The sequence below is a fragment of the Beta vulgaris genome, chromosome 6, assembly GCF_026745355.1.
Source record: "Beta vulgaris subsp. vulgaris cultivar EL10 chromosome 6, EL10.2, whole genome shotgun sequence".
NCBI classification, from domain to species: Eukaryota; Viridiplantae; Streptophyta; class Magnoliopsida; order Caryophyllales; family Amaranthaceae; genus Beta; species Beta vulgaris.
In genome coordinates, this window is record NC_079207.1 from 45,256,157 (window position 1) to 45,268,226 (window position 12,070).

The window sequence follows — 12,070 nt, forward strand, 5'->3', positions numbered from 1 at the left end:
ACTCCATGTTTCTATGGGATGCCACTAATCTTCCATCTTTTGCCGAAGTAAGTTTTGTTGGTGAGTGAAACTGGAAAGACTCTTCTACCATCTTCAATCTCATACCCCCCTACCTAATGGGTATGAATGACATGTCCTCGAGTCTTTTACAATTACCCTTAACTTTTCTATGATGTTAGGACACACTCCATCTGCCCATATTTCACTTACTTGTTGCCTGATCGCATGTCTTACCATTGCTATCCTCCCCACCCTTGCATAAAACCAAAAAATCATTAATGAGAACACATGTAAATTATTAAAACAATGCATAGAAGATGTTGACTAAAGTATACCTTGAAGCAAAGTGAGTATGGGATATCACCTGTCTACTCCAATAGTTGAATTAAAGCTCTACACAAAATTATTTGTACAGTCATCATTGCGTAATGTAGGATCATATTTCCACCTAATCCACCTTTAAGGGACCCACATTCTTAAACCATTTAATTGCACCTAGACCTACAGTGCTTTGCAGCTTCTGTAGTGACTTCTTGAAACTGAAAGCTGAATACGATTTCACATCTGTCCTAAACAGTTTGTGCATCACAATTTCAGGATACTCATATTTAAAATTCTCGCATAGATGTCTTACACAATACCTTCTTAATCAACACCTTTAACCACAAAACATCCAGTGAAGGATCTACCCCCTGCAATGAATACAACAAAACATGTAAGCACATCTTCCCCCTGCGACGAATACACAAAAACATAATGATGAACATATTACCTTATGCCTATCAAACATTATTGCCCAATCATTTCTTGCAGTTTGTGTTAATATAGTCTTCAGGTGCTGGAAAAACCAAGACTAAGATGTCTTGTTTTCTGAATCCACAACAACCACTAGAACTGGGAATATCTCATTGATCATATGAATATTATGAATTAGGTAAGAATGATACCATTGTAGGAACATATATATGCATGTATATCGGAATTTCAGGAAACAATTTCGTAATATCTATCATAAGAGCATGAACATAATCAAACACATGAATCAATCAATAGGGAAATGGATATATAACATTTATAGCGTGATTTCCCAATTGTATGCAAGAAAGATTTGAGAGCTCCAAGTGTTGCTATTCTAATCAATTCACGAGCACTGGTTGAAAACCAACATCTATTAGAACAGAAGAGAGAAATTATCCTTCTTTTAGGTAGTATAGGCACCTATTAGGGGGGAATAGATTAGGATTTCACGAGGCCATCTCTCTTGTGAAAAGAAACTGGTTAATGAAGTGATGCCTAAACCCTAATATTATATCACATATATAATAAAAGAATCCTAGGCAAGTTAGCAAAACTAATTCTCCCTCCTCGTATTCCCCGTAGGACCAGCGAACCCTAATCTTAAATAAATTTGGATTGCTTTGTCCAACTTGTGTCTCAATGTGTGACCTCATAAGATTAATGTATTTTAGTTGTAGGCCCAATCAATATTATCCTACTAATCATATTTATTCGGTAGCAAGAAAATACAATTATGAAAATAATTAACCTTATTGTCTTCATAATTTAATTCCTATTTATATTTAGTAATTGTTGGTATGTTTAAGGACATATTTTTTCAAAATACATATGCTGCATCTATCGGGTCATTTTCATCGGCAATTAAATTCAATTCACCATGTGAGTGCAAATTTAAATTTCGATATGTAAATTGGTACTGATTTTAACCCCTCCATGGTATGTTTTTTCCAAATTATCTGTAATATCTAATACATCATCATCATAAACAAACAATTATTGCTACAACGGAATAGCAACAACTTTCTGCTACAATTTTCTTCTCACTACACTGCTACACCTATATCACGAAGTGGTTGTGCTAACAATTGTTGGCCTCCATGAGTAGAAGAAGAAACTAAGCCCAATACACTGCCAAATTTTTTGTTGTTGGAAATCGGATTGATCAAATTAGGTTGCTTATTTGCCTATTGATGAATATCGAGATTGTGCACTCCATTAATTTCGAGGGTTTGATAATGGAGGAGAGAGAATTTGAAGAGAAAGGTGACGCAAAACCCAAAGGGTGAAATAGAAGGAGAATTAGCTTGGACTATTCCGCATAGGGTTTACATCTGAGCCAGATACTTATAAAATTTGTATTCACTTTCTCTTTATGATCCACATTCTATTTGTCCTAAAAGCTTTGTTCCTAGAGAAGTGGACAAACTAGTACGAGACAAATAGAGTATAAAACAAGTCGGGTGGAGACCGAGTTGAGAGGAGATCCGGTCGGGACGAGATCACCTCAGATTGAGATATAGTTTCGAGATTATCGTGGGTCATATGCAGGTCAGGACCATATCAATAATTTTGGAGTATTTAATTATGATGTGGTGCGGGACGACTTGAAATGAAAAATTGTCTAGATAGTTTGGTTATGGTTGATCTTAATTCGCCAACAAGTTAACTTTGGGTCTTCAATTTCTCAAGAATAAGTCGAGTTAGAATTCGATTGTGATCTGTTACTGAAATGAAACACAATGCACCTTATGTACAATCTTTATCATACACGTGAGTATATCATGAACATGATACATACAATGTTATTTTTTGCTCATTTTTTCATTTGGAGCTCTCACTATCTCAATTAGAGGTCCCAAATGAGCAAAAGATAGTCTTGGGTGTACCATGCACATGTTACATCTGTGTGTAGGGGTGTTCAAAAATATCTGATCCGAAAATCCGTCGATCCGATCGGAAATTTCGGATACCCGATCCGATTTTAAGATTTCGGATCGGATATCCAAAAAAAAATTTGGGTTTTCGGATCGGATACATATAAGAATTTTTCAAAAATGTCAACGACCCGATTTGAAAATTCAGTGACCCGATCTGAAAACCCGATAATCCGATCCAAAAATTTCTGATCGGATTCAGATTCCAATTCTTCCGATCCGAAATTTTCCGATCGTATCGAATCGGATATCCAATATTGAACAGCCCTACCTATGTGTATGATGAACGCAATCCACCTTATTATCATTAACAACAAAGGTGGCTTTTTCATTTTGGTCAAAACTTAGTTAAATTTCCACAATTAACCAATTATTGCCACAATTATTCCCTCACATATAAAGCCTTAATCACTCGTAGCATTACTCTAAAAGGAAATACAAAAGAGGGGGAAGAGAATATCTTGGTGAGTTAAAAAAATCATATCATTAAAGATAGACATGGAACCCACAATCTGCTGACGCCAACAATTTTGGCCACACTCATGAATTTCTGTACATCAAAAGCGGTGTTTATGGATCTATTTACACACTATCAAACACCAAACCTCTTCTTCTCTCTCCAAATCAATCTGTAAACCAAACACCTCTTTCTCACATCATCTTACCACCTTACCCAAACAATTAGATATATAAACACATAAATAATATATAACTCAAATTTTGTTTTTGACTATCTTTCTCTTTTGGGTTTTTAATTTCGAAAACAACCCACCTATTTGATTTTATCATCATCATTTTTCCTTGTTTTCATAAAAGCCGTTATGCTTTGGACCGCCGCCTTTTTAGTATTCTTGTTCACCATAGTAATCTTCTATTTTGCTTTTAATTTTCTGGGCTTCTCCTATTTCCAGTTTTCAAGGTATAACCATCATTATCTTGCCCATTTCGTAAATTTGGTCATATTTTCAGGAGGGATATTTTCAAAAGTCGGTTGAATTTTACTAAAAACAGAAAACATGTGGGGTTCGATCTTTTCCTATAGATGAGGGTTTTCCAATCTTTTTTTCTGGACAAATTATCGAAATTCCCGCTAAAATTTCAATTTGTCATCATCTCCTCTTTTTTTCTGGTGATTATTTTAAGTTATCTCAACTGGGTTTTGGAGTTTTCCTTTGATAATTATCTGGGTAGTTTTGGATTTATATCATCTTATAGGATGGAGCGTTTCTTGTACCTGGTGACTGATTTTGAGCTCCAGTTGACTAAGGTATGTATAATTATCCTTAGCTGTATATAATTTTTCGATTTTAGGTCTCAATTTAATGATCTTGAATGAATAATTATGTCAAAGGTTTTGCTTCATTCTCAATTAATTGTTTTTTGGATTTGATGTGATGATCAATTTGCTTGAATTTATTGTCAGTTTGGTTGTTTGATGGATTAAGCAACTTATAAAATTAAATGAACAAAGTTTAAGCTTTTTATCTGATCTCTTTTGATTTCAGAATCTCTGATTATTATTCCAACTCCTTTTTATTTATTTATTATTATACTTAGGTCGTTGTTCTGGAGTGGTTGAATCGTGAGTTTGCAAAGTGAACAGTTCCAACGTCATTGTCGGCAAATTACGTGCGTACTTGAACTAAGTGCAAATGGACGAGAATATTGAAGACTTAAGCTGTGGAAGAGTAAATGTTGGTGTTTTCTACTATCTGATATTTTCTTTCATGATTTTGGCATTTTAGAGCTAAAATTTGTAGTGGTTTCAATGGAATACTCCTTTTCTCCTAAGGAAAAGGGTCATAGTTTTTGGTCTTCTACAAGTCCGCAATCAGATATCCCTATGTCAGTTGATAATGAAGGAATGAATTCAACGGAACAGTTTGGTAACATGTCGGAGATGATGACATTAGATGGTTATGCTGGTTGGTGTAATAACCCTACGTCGAATGAGCAGTTGTTTGCGTCTTATGTGTATTCGTCTCTTCCACCGATGCCCTCAAATTATGCTGCTTATGATCATCTTAGTTTTGCTGAACCAAATAATTCTGCATTTTCTATGAATGACAATGAATGTAGTAATCAGAATAATAATGTCTTTGGGAGTTCTCTCAATTATGCTGATAAGATGACGTTTCCTCATAAAGATGCACAACTTAGTCCTAATTTTGGTCCCTTGGAGAATAATGATACTTCTTCAAAACAAGAGAACATGTTTGTGCTGTCACAGAACATAGTTCCTCGGCCTCTTGGGCATTCGCTGCCTGAAAGAATGCTTCGTGCTTTATCATTATTTAAAGAGTCATCTGGCGGAGGGATATTGGCTCAAGTGTGGGTTCCTATTAGAGCTGGAGATCACTATATATTGAGCACGTGCGAGCAGCCATACTTGCTTGATCAGATGCTGCTAGGTTATCGGGAAGTATCTAGGTCATATACTTTCTCTGTTGAACAGAAACCAGGTTCCTTTCCTGGGCTTCCAGGTCGTGTTTTTATTTCCAAGTTACCGGAGTGGACTTCAAATGTTAGCTATTATAGTTCTGCTGAATACTTACGTGGTAAACATGCTCTTGATCATGAAGTTCGTGGATCTGTTGCGATACCCATATTTCTTCCTTCTGAAAGATCATGTGCTGCAGTGTTGGAGCTTGTGACTGTAAGAGAAAAATCCAACTTTGATGAAGAAATGGAATCTGTTTGCCGTGCACTTAAGGTGAGTTTGTCAAGTTTCTGTGAGATACTTTATTCAGCCAAGATAACTTGTTCGTTAATTTTATCAACCTTTTCACCTTTTTTTCTTGCTTGTGTTAGACTTTAATGTTCTTTTCTTTATTCTTGTTTTCCCTGCTGCCGTGTTCTGATATCTTTCAGATTTTGAGACACGGTTGTCATGTGAATTGCTGGCATAAACTGAAACTAAGTATCCCATTCTTTTATTCGCAACTCTGAGCGTTGCGTATATGCTGGTAGTGAGTTCGCAATGTTTTAGTTCACTACTTCAATCTATGAATGTACATTTATCTTTGTTGAATGGGCTCTTCATTCCAATCAGAACTCCTGAAACTGGTTATCTCTCATCATCTGATTGGCTCCATACAGGATTCTTTTCTTCTTTTTGAATAACACTGAGTGTTTTTATGTCCTAAATTTGATTCAGTACTTGATATGATTAGAGTGTCTTAGAGCGATGGTGAGTCTAACCAAGTGATGGAAGTGCTGGGGTCTTTAATATTTTTTTTTTTGGCTTCTGTTGTAAAGACTATTGCATAATGAATTAACATACTTTGACCTTTTCATCATATTCGATGCTTTTTCAGTTATAATTTATCTGTGTTGATTATTTCAGGCGGTAGATTTGAGGACAGCTACTCCTCCTCGACTTCTTCCGCAGGTATTGTTAATATATCAATAGCTATCTGGATTTGGTCCAATATACACGTTCAGACTATGTTTTGAAATTGATCAACCTTATCGATCAGTTCGTTCTTATTATGTTGATTTTAAATGCAGCGTCTCTCAGTAAACCAGAAGTCTGCCTTGGTGGAGATAACTGACGTGTTACGAGCTGTATGCCATGCTCATAGATTGCCCTTGGCCCTTACATGGATCCCCTGTACTTATGATGAGGAAGAAGGTGATCAAGTATTCAGGATACAAGTTCAAGACAATAGTTTAAATCTGAACAAGAAGCCAGTATTGTGTATTGAAGAGACTGCTTGCTATGTGAATGACAAAGAAAAGCAAGGATTTGTCCCTGCATGTGCAGAACATTTTCTTGAAGAAGGGCAAGGTGTCGCTGGCAAAGCTCTGCAATCAAATCTCCCCTTTTTCTTCCCTGATGTCAAAAACTATCATATTAGTGAATATCCACTTGTCCAACATGCTCGAAAATTTGGATTAAGTGCTGCTGTTGCAATTAGGCTCAGGAGCACTTATACTGGGAATGATGATTATATATTGGAGTTCTTTTTGCCTCTAAACATTAAAGGTAACAAGGAGCAGCAACTACTGTTGGATAGCCTTGCGGGTACCATGCAAAGAATATGTAGGAGTTTGAGGACTGTTACAGAGGCAGAACTGGTTGGTTCTCCAGAGTCTAAGATTGAACATTATGGAGTGTCACAGTGCTTCTTTCCAAAGGATCTACCATTAATGAGTTCTCCGCAGTTATTTGGTCAAAGCGGGTCGAATGGAACTGAACAAATGACTTTGAATCGACCAAGCCTAAAAAATGATTGTATCAAAGAAGATGGCATTTCGGAGCAGGTACTTTCTCCAGCTATCTTCTTCTAATTTACTCATATCAAATAGAACTCTTCATTTTTATATCTAGTGAAGGGGAAGAGTTGTTTGCATAGCTGCATACATGTCATTCACTAAACATGTATATCAGTGGCGGGGGGTGTTGGGTAGTGATGGAAAATAGTGTCGAATTTCCTGCTCATTCCAGACAAGGATTTCTTATTAATAGGTTCTCAAATTGAGCTGTACTAGTCATCTTGTTTGTATAGCTGCTCGAGTTCGAAGGTAATTATATTTGCTATGATGGTATTCTTCTTTTTGTAATATAGGGGGAGTCACAAATTGATTTGTCAAAACTCTCAGCCCTTTGCAAAATATAGTAACTATGGGACTTTGGTGAATCTTATAAATTGTGAGCTTCATGGAACAATCGGGTTTGGGTGTTGAGGCGCAATTGATATGATCATACACAATACATGAGGCGCATTTTTCTGCCAAAAGCCTTGTAGGTTTTGTTTGCTTTATTTTTATCAGAGATACACTCTAGTTTATCTTATATCTTAAGCATAAATAGAATTAATGGAATAACGCAGAAATGAAGGGTTTGTATTCTAGGCACACTTGAGGCGACTTTTTGAAACAAAGGATACACAGGAAATTTTCTTTTCGTAAGCAGTCTTGTGAAACGAGCATTTAGTGTTCCAACTTCTAAATATATGTTTAGGAGGGTATTGAAAATCTAAAAATATAATTTTTTAACTAGAAAGATTGATTTCTGGAAGGATGAAAATATATTCCATTCATAAGCCTGGAGTATTTAAGTGATTCAGTTGTTGATTCTCATACCTTGCATGAATAATTACCTCCCCCCGCCCCCCCTTTAAACAAAGAAAAAATTGAAGAATAAAAGAAAATCAATCTGAAAAACTGGGCTGTTTGCATTGCTTATTGCATAAGAACTCGTTTTAAAGAAAAAATTTGTGCATCATAGAATCATGCTTATCAGTTCTCAGTGATAGCTCTTGGTTTCTCTGGTGAAATGCTTTATTTTATTAGAATGCCCTGTTTTTTATTGATTTAAAAGTCTTTTTCAACTTGAGGTAACTTTCAGGTACCTTTATTTCAGTTGTTTTACTTGTAGAATCCTATGTTAAACTGATTGGACATGTAATGAAGTCCATATTAATAATCTGTGGTCGTTGTAGGCAAGTGGTGGTTCAAGAAGGCCAATGGAGAAGAAGCGAAGTACAGCGGAGAAGACTGTAAGCCTTGGTGTTTTGCAGCAATATTTTTCTGGGAGCCTTAAGGATGCTGCGAAAAGCATTGGTGGTAAAATTTTGTGCCTTTTCTCAGTTCTTGTGACTATGTAGTGTGGAGAAAATTTAACCATGATGATTTTTGGGGAAATTTTGTTTGATTATATGTTTTGACTTGGCCTGTGAGTGAACGTGACACATTTTCTTGAGTTTCATTTTGACTAATATTTAAAAATTTTGTTCAAATGTTTGTCTTCTGGGTTTCTCCAATGGTTGTCATAGGAGTTTTACCATTATTCACAACCACTATTAATTTTTACTATTTTTGCTATTTCATTTCCTTTTTTTATTCTTTACCTTCATCTCCTAATTAAGAGAATGTTTAATTTGTTATAGTCAAGTTTGAAATAATAATTTGACGGCTTAGTTTATTTGTTGAACATCAAAAAAAATTGTGAGAAAATCATAGTGTTGGACCATTGTTGCAGCAGAATTCTTGATCTTCTAAGGAATTACATATTTAGTTTATCAAATTGAATTTAAAGCTTAGAAACTTCAAATATGTTGCAGTTTGCCCGACCACTTTAAAAAGAATATGCAGACAGCATGGTATCTCAAGATGGCCTTCACGGAAGATAAACAAGGTGAATCGCTCACTGAGGAAAATCCAAACTGTTCTCGATTCTGTCGAAGGAGTAGAAGGGGGATTGAAGTTTGATCCTACAACAGGGGAGCTTGTAGCTGCTACAGGCTCTGTCATACAAGAACTCGATGCTCGGAAAAGCCTATTCTTGCCCAGCAAAAGTGTACCGGCTAAAAATTGTGAAGCAACTAAACAAGATGAAATGTGCTTTCCTCCTGCAACTTGTTTCAATGGTGAATATCCTTCTGTTAAACTGGAGAGGGACTCCTTTATTATTACTGGTCACCAGTCAGCTCGAGGTGTAACCATGTTCGATGCTGAGACTCGCAAACACGATTTGAAAAAATCTGGGTACAGGATTGCAAGAGAGGAAGTAGAAAGTGATGATGGAGGATTCATGGAGAACAACCAGGCTAGTTCCTCGGGCATGACAGACTCATCAAATGCCTCTGGTTCTATGTCTAGCTCACCTAACAGTAATGATAAGAGGAGACAATTTAAGGACAAAATGAGCAATGAAGATGCCGCCGGATCACGAATCACAATTAAAGCAACATACAGGGAAGATACTGTCCGGTTTAAGTTTGAGCCATCAGCTGGATGTCTTCACCTCTATGAAGAGGTTGCGAACCGGTTTAAGGTTGAGCTTGGAACTTTTCAGCTCAAGTACCTAGACGATGAAGAAGAATGGGTAATGTTGGTGAGTGACTCAGATTTACAGGAATGCCTCGAGATCATGGAGTTTCTTGGGAAAAGTAGCATCAAGTTTCTCGTTCGTGACATGCCTTGTGGTATGGGGAGTTCAGGCGGCAGCAACTGCTTCTTGGCTGGAAGTTGCTAGGTAGATGAGTTGCTCGAATCTCCTATAAAATCATGTCTTTTACAATGTTACAAGGAAAAGGGGGGGTTCTGGAAAGACATTAACCTGGTAGCTGCAGATGGAAGACGTACAAATAGCCATCGAGGTCGACAAATAGAGTACTTAAATAGATATAGGTTTGTACAGTAGAGTCAGTAGTCTATGCATGTGGTAGTGATGCAGAGCAAGGCTCTTCTTTTTCATAGAGATTGTTAGATTAGTTTCGTGCTTGTGTATAGAGAACTTTCTTTCACGTACCAATACGACTATACGAGGCTATATAAAATCAAGTTTTAATGGTTTTGAATCACGAATTGTTTGATGCTACATAGTATCACTAGAGAGATAATGCAACCATAGTAGTATGCACGAAGTACAGGGACAATAAAGAAGACAACGCACATAACCGTAGCATATTATTGTAGAGAACATGCTCGGAATAGATTGGTATGTGAGACAGAAATTTCTTCTGGTTGGCAGCTGATAACATCATGCTGTCAAATGTTCACAAACTTTTCGTGGACGACACAGATGTGTAGGAAATTATCCAGTATTTACCTTTTAAAGATGGGTAACTTCTTTGGTCCTACAATATTTCTATTGTTGATACAGTAGTTAAAATTATAGGAACATATAGATGTATGTACAGTGGAATTTTAAGAAATAATTTCCTAACATCAATCATAAGATTGCATACATAATGTAACAGATGAATGAATCAGACCAAGGATGTCTTGCCTTAGTGGTTAAGATTGAGGTGCTGTGAACGATAGGTCACAAGTTCGAATCCCCTCTCCCCTTCTTTGTACTTTGTACCGCTTTCGTGGCTCATATGGATCAAAAACAGATGAATTAATCAATAAGGATTAGATATGCAACCTTTGTAGCATGATTTCCTCATAGATATGAAAGTTTCGAAAATATGAGAGCTCCAAGTGTTGCTCCTCTAATCAGTGCACGAGCACCAGTTGAACACCAATATCTTCTAGAACAGAAGCGAAAAGATCCCTTGCTTTAGGTGGAATATCCATCGGTTATCAGGAAGATTAGGGTTTCACTAGTTCTCTCTTTTGTGAAAAGAAACTGCTTAATGATGTGAATCCTAAACCCCAACATTATATATATATATATATATATATATATATATAAATATAATATTATATATATATATATATATATATATATATATATTATATATATATATATATATATATATATATATATATATATATATATATATATTCTCTCTCTCTCTCCATATATATATATAGAGAGAGAGAGAGAGAAAGAGAATTGACTCATTGAGTTCATGTGAGAAGGGAGTTTTATATGAGAAGTGAGAAGAAATTCTAACCTTTAAATCAGATCGCATTTAATGGCCAAGATTAAAATAAAATAAAAACTAAATCCCCAAATTTGAAACTCTTCTCACGTCATAACCTACTTTGTCTCTCCTCTCTCTCTCACTTCATAACCTACTTTGTCTCTCCTCTCTCCTCTCTCTTTCTCACTTTGGTTTCGTGCTTCCATAAAACGTTAATTTTTTTTCAATATCAATTCATTGAATTTAGTGAAGGAATATGTCCTTAGAGAACCCGACAATTACTAAATATAAATAGGAACGTTATTATGAAGATAATAAAGTTAATCATTTTAGTAATCGTATTTTCTTGGTAGAGAATAAATATGATTAAAACTAAAATAGATTAATCCTATGAGATCACACAGTGTAGCACACAAGTTATACAAAGAAATCCAAATCCAGTTAGGATTAGGATTGGGCCGGTCCAACGGGGAATAGGAGGAGAATTAGTTCTTCTAACTAACCTATGACTCTTCTATTATATATAGGATATAATATTAGGGTTTAGGTGATTAGTTAATCAATCAGTTTCTTTTCACTAGAGAGAGAAAGAGAAACCCTAGATCTATTCCCTAAACCGGCGCCTATAACATCAAAAGCAAGAGGATTTTCACTCTTCCATTCTAGCAAATGTTAGTGTTCAACTGGTGCTCGTGGACTGATTAGAGGAGCAACACTTGGGGCTCTTGGATCTTCAAAGCTTGCATATACAACAGGAAAATCATACTACAAAAGTTTGATATTTAACCCTTATTGAATGATTCATGTGTTTGATTATGTCTGGGATCCTATGATAGATATTAGGAAATTGTTTCTAGAAATTCCGCTATTTGCATCTATAAATTCCTACAGTGGTTTCAGTTTTTCCTAATTCATAATATTCACATGATCATGTTATTGTATGCAAAGTTATTATTTTTATTCAATTAAGCGAGGATTTATTTATGGCTTGAATTTGCATAATTAATATTTGAT

At 35.8% G+C, this 12,070-nt stretch overlaps 1 protein-coding gene across 1 annotated transcript; it reads left to right on the plus strand.

Moving 5' to 3' along the window:
• The first annotated feature begins 3,306 nt into the window (after positions 1 to 3,306).
• LOC104896935 (protein NLP9) lies at positions 3,307 to 10,042 on the plus strand. The gene is made up of 6 exons (XM_010683721.4): positions 3,307 to 3,999; positions 4,290 to 5,445; positions 6,079 to 6,123; positions 6,243 to 6,998; positions 8,180 to 8,303; positions 8,801 to 10,042. The coding sequence occupies exons 2-6, from the start codon at positions 4,501 to 4,503 to the stop codon at positions 9,712 to 9,714; spliced, it is 2,784 nt and encodes a 927-aa protein (XP_010682023.2). The 5' UTR covers positions 3,307 to 3,999; positions 4,290 to 4,500; the 3' UTR covers positions 9,715 to 10,042.
• Positions 10,043 to 12,070: the final 2,028 nt, after the last annotated feature.

Bases quoted from the DNA above. Each gene is read 5' to 3' on its own strand.
- LOC104896935 (XM_010683721.4), top strand. From the start codon at position 4,501: ATGGAATACTCCTTTTCTCCTAAGGAAAAGGGTCATAGTTTTTGGTCT. The intron at 5,446-6,078 runs GTGAGTTTGTCA...TGATTATTTCAG, and splicing joins CTGTTTGCCGTGCACTTAAG to GCGGTAGATTTGAGGACAGC. The intron at 8,304-8,800 runs GTAAAATTTTGT...AATATGTTGCAG, and splicing joins TGCTGCGAAAAGCATTGGTG to TTTGCCCGACCACTTTAAAA.